At 41.0% G+C, this 16,494-nt stretch overlaps 1 protein-coding gene across 1 annotated transcript in view; it reads right to left on the bottom strand.

Annotated features, from left to right (window-relative positions):
• Positions 1 to 16,494, bottom strand: part of LARGE1 (LARGE xylosyl- and glucuronyltransferase 1) — a 386,604-nt gene that overhangs the window by 288,711 nt on the left and 81,399 nt on the right. The window contains exon 2 of the mRNA XM_044441252.1: positions 1,215 to 1,401. Within this exon, the coding sequence (XP_044297187.1) occupies positions 1,215 to 1,320 (106 nt within the window). The 5' untranslated portion in view covers positions 1,321 to 1,401. The remainder of the gene's footprint in view (positions 1 to 1,214; positions 1,402 to 16,494) is intronic.

Raw genomic sequence — 16,494 nt, 5'->3', positions numbered from 1 at the left:
GTAGGATGTTTTCTAACAATTACTTATTGCTGTTTTTCCAGTTCTCACTTGTGCTTTGGGGAACTAATATATGTATTACTTTTGCAGAGCCAAATTGCCTGAAGTTTCTCAAACCTGCTTGTCTCAGGTCCTGTTTTCTGTTTTAATGAAGCCCAGTGGGTGACTTTGGGCCAATCACTGACTTTCTATCTCATCTACCTTACCAGATTGTTGTGAGCATAAAATGGAGACAATGAGGAGTGTAAGCCACTTAGGAAAAAAGGCAAGATGTAAATATAATGAATACATAAATATTTCATGACATTTTCTTGCTTCATGATCTAAGCATGTGCAGTCTCTAAAAGCTTTTCATATTTTTTCTGTATCTTTGTATTTGAAACACATTTTGCGTCTTTCCTGAGTTCAGTTAGGAAAATTTAATCTTTCCCAACATAGGTTCCTAGGTCAGTCAAAAATTACAGCATGCATCTGTTAGAATGCTTCTGTTAGGATCTAACTGATTCTAACTCCAAACAGGAGTATACATTTTAATATATCACTTACTTCTTTATGAACATCATAAACTTATAAGAGAAGTATGCTCATGAGAAATGCATGAAAGACCAATAACTCTTTCCTGGAGGGAGGGATTCATTCATTCATTCATTCACTGAATCTGCCTTGGTTGCCCTGTACGATGACCTGTGCAGGGAGAAGGACAGGGGGAGTGCGTCCCCGTTGGTTCTTCTGGACCTCTCAGCTGCTTTCGATACCATCGACCATGGTATCCTCCTGGATAGGCTAGCGGGACTGGGGGTCAGAGGCACTGCTTTGCAGTGGTTCCACTCCTATCTCAACGGCTGATTCCAGAAGGTAGTGCTGGGGGACTAGGGCAACCAAGAAGAAAGAGCACTCCTAAAAACTCGTAGCTAAATTATATAAAAGCTTCAAAATCTTCATTTTAAGATAAATTAGTCTATGATGCTGAGAAATCAACTTGTGCTTCAGCCCTCAAAAAGAAGCACACCCACAGCAATGAAGTAGTCAACAATCTGGAACTGAAAATGTCAGTGTGCAGATTCAGCTTTCCACACTGTCTTCTTATAATGGGAGAAAATTGAGGGGGAGGGGCGAAGCAGATGATAACTTAATCCTGTCTGTCCAAAGACTATTAGTTCTGGAGTGGCAGCAATGGAACTCCCCAAAGTACCAGTTCCCAGGCCCCATCTACTTACCTTCAAAGCTCCCGGCAAAAAGGTAAATCCACGTTATAGCAGGAACAAAAAGCAGAGTCAGAGAGGCAGCCAGGAATTTCCGTCGCCCTCTGCAGATTCCCAGCATTCTCTCAGAGGTGGAGACACCCCACTTGGTCCTGATCCTATGTCGGAAGCATGGAATCCACAGTCTCCCACATATTATTTTCTAAAAGAAAGAGAGGAAAATGTGGTTACATAGCCTAGTAGCCTGTTTCTGCCATCAACAAATCCAGACTCTTCCACAACCTCTTTAAAACTAAGGTAAAAATAGCCCATGCACGATGCAATAACAATAAAAACAGCCCAAGTTTCAGCATTCTGTAAAATGTCAAAAACAATAAATGTGTGCCTTAGAAGCAGCATGAAAGAGCATAAATCAAGAATATCATATCCTATCAACTACACATGCGACATACATTTTTTGAAAAAGCACCAATTTTATGCTGCCCTTTGGAAATAAAATAAAAACTCCATTCTCCTTGATGTCTCTGCACAGGTGGTGTTCCTGGGTAGATAAAACAGGGCCACCTGTTCGGCTGCTTCTGCTTCCAAAGAGGGGCAGGCATATTGGTTGAAAAAGGAAGAGCCAGAAGCTGTCACTGACAGTCATGGAGAGCAAAAATGGCTTCTAACATTACCTTTTTATTCTAGGTGTATACCTTATATTTGCAGTGTGTAATTAAATCATGTGACTGTGACAAATAAGAGCGTACAAGCACATGCATTATGCAGGCCCAGCATGACTGCAACATCTTGCTAAGTGATGAATTTCGGTTTGTTGCTGGGTTTTGTGTGAACTGGTTTAAAATTGTTGCTAGCCTGCTCCCCACAGGAATGCTGGAGACTGTCAGTATTGAATAAGATTTAGGAGCCAGTCCACCAGCTTCTGTACATGCAATGGAGGTAACAGTATTTAACTTTAACTTTTTAACTTTTCTATACCATCCTATACTTAGACATCCCAGAACGGTTTACAGCAAATTAATCCTAAAAAGTAGAAATAAGAATAACAGTTGCCCAGCATCCAATGTTAAACTATAAACCCACTAAATAAAACAAGTTAACAATTAAAATACTGGAAGAATAAAAAGCTTTTTGCCTGATGCCAAAAGGAAAGAAGCGTTGGCACCAAGCGGACCTCTCCGGGGAGCATGTTCCACAATTAGGGTGCCACTGCAGAGAAGGCCTCCTCTGGGTAGTCACCCTCTTGATCTCTTTCAAGGACGGCTCCTGGAGGAAGGCCTCTGACAGTACACACCATGTTGTCTTTTGGCTTGGGTGATAACTTCTCTTGGACTGGCCTTTTCCACTTTTCAGACTCTAGAGCACTTTTAGCCAATGATGGTGTGTGGTCAGCTGGTTAAAGGGAAAGAGCATAAGTCTATCATTTGACCAATCACTACACATTTGAATGCAGAGCTGTTAACATCAGTGCGAAGGTTTTTGCTGTTTTCCCTTTCACACATAGGAAGGAGCTAGTAGCAATTCATTTAATGATATTTTCAGGGCTAGTTTTATTACTAGTACTTATTTGAGGAGGCTTCCTTTGATAAAATTGAGTATTCTAAGGAATCCAGAAGATGAAACAGCAAGGATGTTATGATTCAGTGGATAATATTAACATTAACAACAATGTCCTCTGGGGCATGTAATGAAGCTGAGTATGAATATTGATTTCAATATTCTGTCACAGAGCAGTTCATGCAGTGGACATACGCTCTTTTTCAACAAGTATTTGATCCTTTTAGTGCTTTATTTTGTGTCATGTGTGGCTTATATAGTATTGATATATTAGTGATTCTGTTTTTGTCAACCACTCAGATGAATATACAGAATGAAACTGGACTTTTTAAATAGGAAATGTGTGGGTTTGAGATTAAATAACCCTATTTTTCAAAGTCTTTGTGATGTAGGCTTTAGTTTATGCTTGTATGTGTGTTTTCTAGAGCATTTAATGTTTCTAGTACCCCACTTTTAGTATTTAAATTTTATTAAATGTGTTTCAGACTCTGCCTTGGAGGAGCTCCTCCTCTGACTGGTGGCCTAGAAAAATTTAAAATAAATAATAATTACATTAGGAAATGTTTTCAGTAGTACCTGGATCTTTCTTTCTCTTCTTAATATGTTTGATTCTGAATATTTGTTTGACTGAAGTTCACAAATACAGAAAACAAAGGATAGTGTACATTTATTAGATGTGTTGCACACTAACACTAAAGTCACTGTACGTATTACAAGCCCAGCTCACCAAAATGACAGATATTACAAATTTATCTCATTGTTGCCATTCCGGGAATACAAATATCTGAATTACAACTTACAAAAAGGAAACACAGAAACAAAAACATACTTCAGAGGCACTGGATGCCGAAGCTGATGTTTCTAATGAAATAAATCAACTAATGGGGAAAATGTGGCAAAAATGCACTTGAGATTCTAGTGTACAGAGTATAGGAAAAACTTACAAGTAGCACAACATACTAGGTAAAGCAACACTGAACATCACTGAAAAGCATTTTATTTGGGTATTAGGACACTACAAATTTCAGCACATGAAGCAAGAAAGATAAACTACTATACTAATCATTAATTTGTGAGTGTGTATTTTGATTTATCCGTGTCTTATAATGCTATGCTTTTATTCCCTCATCAGGCCTTAACTAGAGTTTACTCTTCACTGATATTTTAAGCACTATATGAAGTTAAAAGAGAGTAAACAAATTGAAGTGCCACAAACCAGTAGTAAATGTATTATTTAGCAGAATATACTGCAATTAAGGGGGTAATGATAATCTCACAACCCTCTAGAACAAAAGACATTATATATCTTCAAACTATTTTAGAAGGGATACACAATCTATTGTGTTTTTTTCCCATTGGGTGCTCAGACATTCCAAAAAGTGTCCCATCTTAGTTCCTACAATTCAAATTTATCTGTCTTCTGTATATATTTGGGGTTCTTCAGCAGACCTAGTTGACATAACACAGCAACCCATTATCATCATCTGGCCACAGTGGGTTGTCACATCATCTAAACTGAGTGTGTTTAGTGTGAGGTAGCTTGATTTTTGCAAACACACCACCTTGACAACCCACAGCTTGCTCTAGGGGTTATCATAGCCACTCTGGATTGCTCTGTTGCCTGATAGGAAGAATCTGATGCCATCAGTTTTTAACTGACACCACATCTTTGGACAAGAACAACCCCAAACACTGCTGCTCCCCTTCTTGTGGGTAACTTGCTTCCTGAAGTCTACCTAGCAGCAAACTGCACTGCAGCAGCCTGTGCCCTCCCCTCTTCCTCGGAAGCATCCTATCCTATCCCATCCCAACGTCTTTCACCGCTTTACTCATTAGCAAAGTATTTTTTCTTGCCCATGTGAGCCAGCTGTGCGAGGTCGGCATAGTGACCTTGAAGACACCTATTATCCTGCCAGCTTCCTCTGTGTCTTCAAGTTGGCTTTCCTCAACCCCCCTACAGCAATGTTTCCCAAAGAATCCACCTGGGGAAAAACATAACTTTCACAGTCATTTGAGGCACTGTACTGTACAAACACTTAACTCAAGGTTGTGTGTGACATTGCTTCATGTTTGTGCCACAGAGAGGCCTCAACTTTAACACCAGCCCCTTTCTGGAGATAGCGGATTCCTCCAAGCCACAAGATCCCTGAGCGATCCTTTCCCATAATTGCCTTTTCTGTGCAGGGGAACTGGTATTCAACCCAATTCAACAGTTGCTGCAGCTATTTTAGCAACTGCTGTCTGAAAGGTTGCTTTCATAGAGTCATTTGCTCCCTGTACAATACTGTGGGTCCTGCGAGGGAGGCAGATGGCAACTTCTTGAACACCACTCTCCTCACCAGCTCCCTCCACACAAGTATCGTATGAGCATGCTCAGGGTGCGTCAGATGCCCGGGCCAAGTAGGAGGGAGCATGTGGGGACAATTCCTGGAGTGAGACAGGCTGAATCAGGCAAATTCCTAGATCTCTGAATAACCCTGGCGATCCAAGAATACCTCCAGAGCACCAGGCACAATCACCTGCTTCTCTGGTTTCCCCATACAGATGTGACTAACAGGCTCTTGCATCCCTGCACAGCAAAGGCAGAAACTGCACTGGCTGAAGAAACGGTTTAAGGAAATTATGTCTCAGAATAAGCACTCAGAGGTCAAGTCATGTGCCATGCCATTTTATTACAAACTTGCCACTACACTGCTAGGTTGGAGGGACATGGAGCCTTGATAGACCACTGACAATGGAATTCCCTTGAGCCATCCACAGAGAGTCAGGTACCCAGAACAGTCAGAGGCCATGAACAGCTGCCAGCCTCCCATCTAACTTATCTTCTCTGATTGCAGGCATATCAAGGAATGATGAGCCCAATGTATCATGAACAGTTGTTTCCTGCAGGGACCTGCCTGCAAGTATTTCAAAACCCTCAGATCCTGGGCTGCACACAAAACTTTTCCAGTTTGAGCCAGTGGTACCCCTGCCTCCCCAGAAACCAGCTTCCTCTCTTCAGGGACAAGTTCACCAACTCCTCCAGGACAAGCAAGCTAGTGTATTTTCCTTCTGCTGCACGAAAAGATACAAGGCCAGCAACCACACTAATATATCAAGGATAGCAAGTCCACAGGGAGCAGGAATTCAGAATCTGAATCCCATCACATGTTTGGAATGTTTCCTTAAGCATGCTGAACCTCAGGATGCTTGTCTCTGAACCAGATGAACAAGGCTGTATGGGAAAAATCTTGCAGGGCCAATACCAGTTGGACACCCCTGAATTAAATGGAAGCTTGCTGTTTCTTCAGGACATCAACTTTTAAATTATGAATAGCACTGAACAAAGAATAACGGGTAAGATAAACTAAGAAGTGTATTCTATGATTGAAGCTATTGTTTAATCCAATTTATACAAAACCATTTGTGACACCATTTGAGTGATATAAAGCCAGTATTCCGACTTCCCCACCCTTAGAAGATATTATGAAATGAGAAAGCTTTATTGATATGACCAAGAAGAAAAATTGCATGGTTTTAAGTTACTGGCAAATGTAGTTTCTCTCTCTAAAGGAATTGCTAGCTGCATACTAAAATTTAAGAGGCAGGGAAAAGATTTAATCCAATGATTTCTTGACCAAGTATAATTTTTAAAATAACTGCTTTAGCATTGAACACAATCCACAGTATGAACAAAAGGCAAAAGCTGAATTGAGACTGATTTAAAATATTATAATAAATAAATAAATTTCAAACTAAACTAGCAAGTAATCTGATAAGTGCTTTCTACATGGGCTTTCCCTGGAACCCTTACTGGTGTTTTTGCCAATTACTATTTTTCTCATTCAACTGTTAATACATGATGCTATTATCTGCAACTCTAATAATGTGCTTCTCCTTAAAAATATATACAATGAAAATTGATCATTAAATATCTGTGAGAACTAAAACAGAGGTACTGATGCCCAGTGCTTCCTGTATTTTAACTTTGTGGCTGAGCCAAGAATTGAAACAGGATGTCCCCATAATCCAGTAGACCCACACTAGTTCTCATAATTGAAATAAATGAACACATTGACTATTTCAATGGTAATAGGAATTAAGGAAATTGCAAAGCACCCAAATGGGTAGTATACACATCCTCTTTATACACATCCAGAAAGCATTTCTAATAGTGATTGTGCACACCTGCAGATAAATGGATTTTTGCAGTGTACTAGGAATAAGGATACAGAACAATAAAACTATGTATGCCAGGCAGAAAGTGGAAAGGAACAAGTTTCTCCCTCTCAAATAATACTAGAACAGGAGGTTTTCCAGTTGAACTGAATGGTGAGAGATAGAAGATAAAGTACTTCTATGTGCGTCATATAGTCAGGACTATGAAATCTCTAACACACGATGTAGCAACAGCCTCCAGCCTCGATGGCATTAAAAGAGGGTTGGACAACTACATAGGCAATAAGATTATCGACGGCTACTAGTCCTATTTAGAGGCTATTTCCTGCCTCCAGTATCAGAGCTAAGACACACATGCACACTAGTTGCTAGGGAATACAACAGAACTAGGATATTGTTTTGCTCATGCCCTGCCTCTGGGCCTTCTATCGCGGTACCTGCTTAGCCACTGTGAAACAATGCTGGGCAAGACAATATGATACCTAGGATAAGATCTCTAATCAGGGGCAGGAAGGACACAAAACAGGTAGGATTTGAATCTAGATGGATCAGAAAAGTGATATAAGTCACCCCCCCCCACACACACACACACACACACTCACACGCACACTGCCACCCTACTCTGGCTTGGATTCCTTCCACCTTCAGAGGACATGCTGCTTACTTACCTTGTGGACACTTTTTTCTAACAGCTGTTAGAGAAAAATGAGTCAGATCTGGAGATATGCCTCTATTTTGAACAAGGTATCTTTCTGTCTTTTAGATTGCCACAATTTATATGCTACGAGCTGCATCTTCCTTATTCACTACATATTTCATGCTGCAATATAATCCCTAATCTGCCATGGTGCCACACTGCAATAATTCTTCTCCCAGCTTGCACAAGACTTCATGGAACAGCACTAATATGTTCTTCTTTCACTCAGTGTTCTTTGAATCCAAGCCAATATTTGCCATTGACACGGTAATTTCAAATCAGCTTCCCACTAGGATCAAATGCAACAGCTTGATCTATTGGGCAGCAGCAAGTCTCTCAGACTGTTACAAGACACATTAATGCTCTGAAATCTCCTCCATTTTTGTATTTAGAGCCTTTTGTGAAGTTTTTAGTTGAACCAGAAGTATAAATTCACATGAAGATTGTAAAATTGAACTACAACAGCATTTGCTCTAAAGGTAAACATGATCTAGACTGCACTCCTACATGCATGCACCAGGGAATAAATCCCTCTGAAAACAATGGGATTTGTTTCTGAGGATGGCACTGTGAAATCTGCTTGGTTGCTGATATTTCTCAAACTAAAAATATAATATAGAAACATAGAAACAGAGTGAGTCAGAAGGGGTCTCCCGGGACACCTAGTCTGACCCCTGGCTCCAGCCGGTTCTGCTCATGACATTCCTACCATGTGCATATCCAGCCTATCCTTGAACACCCTCTCCAAAGGGGTCTCAACCTCCTCCCATGGAAGCTCATTCCATACCCTAGGGGTCCAACTGTCAGGAAGTACTTCCTGGCATCCAAATTGAATCCAAATTGAACCTATATGCCCCTCCTCAAATCTGATAAATGTGTAAGACATTTAAAATAGAAAATTACTCTCCTGCATCCTCTTACAACAGCCAACAACAAAAACCTCAATGAAAAGGATCATTACTTTAAATGACTTTCTTCATTTTTAAAATCAAACAGCAATTACAGTTATTTTAAACTTTCATGATCACAATATTTCTTTAGTGGAAAAATAGGCTGAATGGCCAATGCAGTCTAAACATAGAATAACAGGTGGAGGCAGCAAGGGGGAGAACCCAAGCCATGACACAGGAAACAACTCAGTCTGCCACATACATGAGAGAAGACAATTCTCAGGAGAAGGGTCGCTACTGTCATTTCAAGAACTTTGTATGCCTCTTAGAAAATGTGCTGCTGAACAGAACTCTCTTCAGCTTTACCAGCATTTTTTTATTAGACACCATCCCTTTTCCTGTTTTTTTAAAGCACAAGTGCATGGGCCTTACCGACACCACGAAATAAGTGTTTATAAGTACAAGAAAGTTGCACTGGTGTGTTACAGGGGTCATTCCTACTATACCAGTAATAGCTGACAGAATGAAAGATATAGTAGCAATATTCAAAGCTGTCCATTTTTGTTATTTATTTAAACTAATGATTATCAAATTACACATGTAGGAGGAAAGGGGGCATTATGGCAGAAGACCCCACACATTATATACCCTAATTGCCTTTTATCCACTAATGTGTCATTTATGTTGCTGAGATAGTCTATGCATTATATATTGTGGGATGTAGGTATAGCGGACCAAGAATTAAGAAGCAAAACAATTGACCAGTCTCCCCAGTTGAGGTTTTTTGTCATTGCAGGGATGACTGATCAGTTTATTTCCAGTCTCTGGCAGTTTTGCACATGTTCGTTCATCCATCCATCCATTTCATCCCATTCCCTCAGCTGGAGCTTACAGGTCACAGAAAGAGCAGGGATTGACCTCAAGCTCTAAGTCAAGTGGTGCCTTCCCAAGCTGTTCCTACCATGATCAGACCCTGCACAGTTCAGACTGGGCCTGCAGAGTAGTGTTTGCTCTTCATTGTAGAGCAGCCCTAGGACACAGCATGTCAACACATTACTGGTCATGTTTATATATCATTCTCCATCCATCCACCCACCACCCACCCATCCATTCTACTTCTGGGTGGCTTACAAATGCTGAACCAGCATATACATAAAATCCATAAAACAGATAAAAACTAGTAAATTGTTAAAACATCTAATACAATAAAATTATATAAAACTATACACACATGATGACCAAATACAACTAGATAAATTAAATAAATAATCAATAACTAAATGCAATTTAAATTAAGCAAAGGTTTGCTTAACCAAGGTGAAGAAAGAACTCCTGACCACCAAGCTCACCTGAGAAACCAGTGAGAGCTCAGGGTCCAGAGCACCCCTAGCCTACAAACCTTATCCTTTAGGGGGAGGGTGACCCATTCAGGGAAGCTTGAAAATTTCCCATTTGGAGTGTGCAAGTGCCCATCACCAGCACTTCCATCTTGCCTGGATTCAGCTTCAGTTTATTGGCCCTCTATTGGCTCTCATCCAATACTGAGTTCAGGACAACCACGATCTCAGCTGGGTCAGATGAAAAGTTGAGGTAGAGCTGGGTGTCCTGGACCAATGATGGCATCTCAGCCCATGGCTCCAGATGACTTCATATATATTACTAAGTTGGTCAAAATCTAAACCCAGTAAAAGTTTTGCATACATGTCTATCCATCACTGCTCTGCCTTTCTAGGCATAGAAAAATCTGGTCCATTAAAGGAATACTTTGTCCTGAACCAGTGCCTGGCCGAGGTAATGGGCCAATAAACTGAAGCTCAATCCAGATAAGATGAAGGTCCTGTTGGTAGGTGATTCCGAGTTTCTGGGTAAATGACTTGGGTCCTGCCCTGGGCAGGGTTGCACTCCCTCTAAAGGACAGGGTGCACAGCTTAGGAGTGCTCCTTGACCCGGAGTTTTACCTGGAAGCCCAGGTGACTGCGGTGGTGGTGAGTGCTTTCCTTCAGCTTCAGCTGATCCATCAGCTGCGTCCTTACCTGGAGGAGAACTGCCTAGCAACAGTGACATACGGCACTGGTTACTTCCCGCTTGGATTACTGTAACGCACTTTATGTGGGGCTGCCCTTGAAGACAGTCCGGATACTTCAGATGGTGCAAAATAGAGCTGCCAGGATGCTGTCGGGGACTGGTTGTTATTCTCACATAACTCCAGTCCTCTATCAGCTCCATTGGCTTCCCATCAAAGTCTGGGCTCAATTCAAGGTGTTGGTTATTACCTATAAAGCCCTAAACGGCTTGGAACCAGGATACCTAAAGGAATGCCTTTTTCCCTACATGTCCTCCCACCCCTTAAGATCGGCAGCAGAGGCCCTCCTCCGGGAACCCTCTCTGAAAGAGGTCAGGAGATAGAATACTCGGAGGAGAGCCTTCTCTGCGGTGACGCCCCGACTATGGAATGTGCTTCCTAGAGAGGTCCGCCTGGCGCCATCATTATATGTTTTTCAGTGCCAGGTCAAGACCTTTTTATTTGTCCAATATTTTAACACATAGTAATTTTAATTGTGTTAGATTTATTTAATTTATTTTTAAAAGATTAATTTTATGTTCAGTGTGGAACAGTTAACTTATTTTATTGAGGATTGAAAAAATGTTGTAAGCCGTCCAGAGACGACAGTGATGGACAGCCTACAAATTTTCTAAATAAATAAATAAAATAAAATACTGTCATCATCACTCAGTCAAAAGCCTCCACTGTTTCCAGAAAGTGCAAATGGCATTAAAAGGAACATTATGTATCCTACAACAAATGTTAACTTTTGCCTTCTGGTGAAAAGTCTGCATAGAAGACAAACTAACTTTCAGAGGACCTTCAGATGGCTGGAAGTAATTGGCAATACCCTGACACTTTGGCTCAAGAATCCTTCTTGTTCCAGAGGGCAAAGCCTGAAAGCAGCCAGGAATGCTGCTAAGGATTTGGAATGCAAAAACCCAGGAGCCGTAGCCAATACTTGCTTCCTTCTTTGTATCCCATGACTGGGGAAAACATGCAAATATCTGCTTCTTTGTCATGCCACCACCCAACCAATTATACCACCTGGATACCTTTAAACTGGCCAATCAAAAGCTGTGACAGCCAAAATTATCCAATCCCGATGTGTCCCTGTTTCAGTTCAAGCATTGCCTTGAGGACTGGCATCTTCTTTTAAAAACATTTTAGTATGTCACTTTGTATGAAAAAATAGTAAGGATCAAGCAGAATCCTTCTATTCATTTGCCAGTTGCCAGAACCAAGCTATCGTTCGTCTGTACCCAAAGTCCTTTCTAATTTTGGACAACCAATCAGGAAGTTCTTTGAGTTTCTCTTCCTTTGAAGTCAGATAATTATACTTTTTCCTACTCTGTTTCCTTTAATTGCTTCTTGAATATTTCTACTCTGCAGCCCACCAGTGTCACTAGCTCCTAAGCTTTCCTGAACCCCTTCCAATGCCCTGCTCTGCCTTTTCCACAGGGCCCCTATAACCTACTTATTTAGTACATCTTAATTTTTCCAGTCTTCATCTTCCTATATATTTCTAGTTAGCCAATGGGGTCTATGTGCTGGGTTAGATTTATTAATCATGCCCACTGCCTTCTCTGTAACAAATGTGTATGCATATGTTTTTGAAAACAACAATCTATAAAACTCAAATCCATGTTTGTGACAAGTATTTGAGCTGATTTCCCCATTCTGGAAGTAGCTATGCCCCATTTTTGTAAGTGGAAGTTCACTCTTTGCACACTACACCTCTGATGAAAGGGCTCCTTAAATGCATATTGGTAATTATACAGAAGTTATGTGCCCATGTGACCTAGAACTGGCAGTGACAGATCTTAAATGAAATGTCTAATTCATAAAATACAAATACAACATCACCTCTTTTCACTCCCATCAACTTCTTGGAGTTTATGGTCTGCTTTATAGAATAAAAGTTCTTTCAAACTCTTTTTTAATGATCAAAATGACATACAGAAGGATTAATGTATATAATAAAGCTATTCCTATCAGGTGGTATCAACATGACATAGTATCAACAAAAATATTTTATTTAGTCAATTCATCTCGTATAAAGTCACTGTTTATTATAGGGAGCAGGGGATGCATTTTTCTAAAAGAACAAAATAACAAAGCAGAACAAAAATCCGCACTTAATACTTAGATACTTCCAGATATACTGAAATCTATTCTCAAAACATTTCAACCACAACTCTCTGAGTACCTCTATGATGTCAAAATCAGAGCAACCAGCTCTGTGTATCTAGCCCAGCTCCAACCTCACCTGGAGGGGAGGGAAGGGGCTTTGGTCCCGATTTGCAGAGATGCTAGCTCCCTCAGGGACTTCCTATCCACTTGAGGACAGATCTCACGTGTTTACACCTGGTGCTGGGTGATCAAGACAGATTAGGGATTCTGCTTGAACACCGTGCACCCTTCTGCCCAACAGACTCCCTGCTTAAGCTGATGGAGATTGTCTCAAACTTAGTGTTGGAGATGCCCAGGATGTTGTTTCCAGGGAACTTCAACCTCTATGCCATGACTACTCTTTCTGGAGCAGTTCAGGACTTCAGGGCCCCCATGACTACCATGGGGCTGTCTCAACATGTCACTGGCCAAACACATGAAAGGCCACTCTCTGGACCTGGTCTTTTCGACTGAGCAGGAAGATGGTGATCTGGAAGTGACCCCTTTGTCATGGTCAGATCACTTCCTCGTGAAGTTTAAACTTGGGGCCAGTTTCTCCCTCTATAAGGGTGTGGGGCCAATTAAATTTGGGCTGAGGAGTCATCTGTGTGCTGATGACACCCAGCTCTAGCTCTCTTTTACATATGATCCAGGTGAGGCAGTGGCTGTCCTTAACTGGTGTCTGGCTGGAGTGATGGGATGGATAAGGGCCAATAAATTGAGACTTAATGCAGACGAGATGAAAGACCTTTTGGTAGCTGGTAGGTGGTTCAACTCTCCAGGTAAGTGATCCTTGCCCTGTCCTGCATGGGGCTGCACTTCCCCTAAGGGACAAGGTGTGTAGTCTGGGAGTGCTCCACAACCCAGAGTTATCCTTGGAGTTCCAGGTGACTACTGTGGCAAGGAATGCTTCCCTTCAGCTGATCCATCCACTATGCCCTTACCTGGATGAGCAGAGCCTAGTGACGGTGACCCATGCTCTGGTAACCTCCCGAATGAACTAATGTAATGTGCTCTATGTGGGGCTGCCCTTAAAGATGGTCCGGATACTTCAATTGGTTCAGAATAGAGCAGCAAGGTTGCTAGTAGGGACCAGCAGATATACACACATGATGCCATTCCTGTACCATCTGCACTGGCTTCCAATTGAAATCTGGGCCCAATTTAAGGTTTGAAGGATGACTTATGAAGCCCTAAATGGCTTAGGAGCATCTCCTTCCATATATACCTGCCCGGCTCTAAGATCTGGCGCAGAGGTCCTTCTTGAGGAGCCCTCCTTGAAGGAGATCAGAAAAGTGCCTACTGGGAGGAGGGCCTTCCCTGCAGTGGCACCCCAACTATGGAATGAGCTCTCCAGAGAGGTGTGCCTTAGCAGGGTTTTTAAGATTGGATTTTATCTACTACAATTTGGATGCTATATCTTATTTATTTTATTGTATTACCACCCTTTGACATTGTGAAGGTTTAAATAAAGAAGTCAGTAAGTGGACTGGATCTTTTTTACAGTCACTGTGTAAAAAAAAATGAAACCCCTTTTAAAAGGCAATCTGGGAATAAACATTCTTAGTATTAGTAAATGGAAAGAAACTCTTGTTAATAAGTCTGTAATTAAATTGTCCATACTTATTGACAGAAGCAGAACACATTATCACTCTCCTTCACAGATGTACTGAACTTTCTAGGTTGATACATTACTTTGTCCTTGGTGCGGAACCATCTTCTCCTGTGACCCTCCCTGATAACAACCTTCTCTCATCCCCTCAGTACAAGAAGAAAGGAATATTTCAGAAGAGGCATTCTGAACATCCATCTTCTCTCTCTTTCCTCAGCACTCTCCAATACACATTGATTTTCCAACCATTATTCTGTTTCTGTACCATTACTAGTAGCTACAACTCCCCCGGGCCTAACTCTGCTATAAGGCAAGTCAGAACAACTTCCAGAGCAGCCATCCCTTGCGTCATATCTATTTTCACAGCTATAATACCCTAAAAGGGGAAACCCTAATAAAGATCAAGAACAGGAGGACTGCCAAACTGTCCTGATTATTAACACTATGGCTTAAAAATCACCATATTTGAAACAAAACCCATCTTTCTGTAAAGACAAGGTTATTCTGAAATTATACAGAGAAACAGCCACATAAAAGCAGCAGCATCTTTTTAAATAGAAACAGAAACATACAAACAGAGTGAGTCAGAAAGGGTCTCACAGGTCATCTAGTCTGACCGCTGGCTCCAGCCAGCTCTATAAATACATGCTATCGAATCCAAAACCACAGCATGCATCCATATTATTGTTATCATTATTATTATATTTGTCATATATCTCAATTCATTTCAATGCTTTAAGTTCTAAAGGTTATACAGCCAACAGGGGACTGCCCACAAACCAGAGTGGGGACCTTAGGGGACAGCTTCTCCCTTTCCCCCACACCTGGAGGAGCACAGAAACAACATGGTTCTGAGGCTGCCCTTTAGATGGAAAAAGTCAGCTATATACTGACTTGGATGACACATGCCCATTCATTTGTACTCCTGCCATCTTCCAGCATCACACAGGCTCCCTCCAAATGACCCCTTGTCTTGTGCTCCCACTAGCTCTCTCCATTCCTCTGCTTGTTTTAAGTGGCCTCCTGCCTGAGAAGGGCATGTTTTCAAGATGATCCAATAACTTCCATCTCCTGATCCATTCCAAATTTATTTCAATTCGGAAACTATTTCAATTATTTTTGGAAATTATTTCAATTTTTTTAAACAAGGTACTGGCAAACTATGTAGAAAGTGTGCATACTTCTATATTCTATTTTATTTCAGTTTTCTCCTGACACAACCCATACATCCCAAAATTGACATACTTCTATAATGTAGGATTTCTGAACTGGCATTTCTAAGCGAACCATTTTGTTGACCTCATCTGAAATGGGGTCGAACCCTTAATGTTCACCCCAAGCTTGGCTTCCTACCATTGCTATGAAAATCTGTACTTCTGAACTGGGAGAATAGCAATGACCTTGAAGCAGTTGATTGTTGGTTACAGTGTTAACTCTCACTAACAAGGACCTAAAGAAACACTTGCGCCTCCTTATGCCATATATACACACACTCCAATGAAGAAGTGTTCCCTCCTCAGTGAAAAGTAGTAAAGAAGATAAACACTGGCATGACTTTTATTGTCACATAAATGCTATTGTGCAACTAGTAAATTTATTCTTCTAACTTCCCTAAATGAACTGCTTAAAATGATTCCATTGAACTACCGACTATGCATGTGTCACAATGTTCTTATCATTAAGTTTAATATAACATAATTACTTGTGCTTGAATCAATGATCTATCATGGCCATTTTAAGACTCTCGCTGAAACTGTGAGTGATTTGGTTATATCATCCCATCTTGCTCTGGTAATGTTTGAAAGTCAGAAGTCCACAGATGATATTCCTACTCCAATGGCAGAAGCAATATTTATATCAGTAAGATAAAAAAAGCCCTGGGTGGAACAACTTCATGTCCAATATGGTAAGCAGAAAAAACTAACCTGATCCAGCAAGGTCCTGTGTTCCAAACTTTCCCATCGCCTGGTATATTGGTACATTTTGCAGGGCAGGCACTCATCATGAACATCCCCACAAGAGTAAAAAAATAAATAAATCAAGCAACTATATTGACCCATAGCAATGCACCAGTTCCAGCCCTTTCATCTTTACCATGAATAGATCTGTAAAGCTAACGGGTCTTAACTGCCCGGTCAAAATGCAAATAGTTTGCATTACAACAG

The sequence above is a fragment of the Varanus komodoensis genome, unplaced genomic scaffold, assembly GCF_004798865.1.
Source record: "Varanus komodoensis strain SLA01 unplaced genomic scaffold, ASM479886v1 scaffold39, whole genome shotgun sequence".
Classification (NCBI taxonomy): domain Eukaryota; kingdom Metazoa; phylum Chordata; class Lepidosauria; order Squamata; family Varanidae; genus Varanus; species Varanus komodoensis.
The sequence above is the reverse complement of the archived record's forward strand: the minus strand, read 5'-3'. Positions and strand labels throughout refer to the sequence as shown.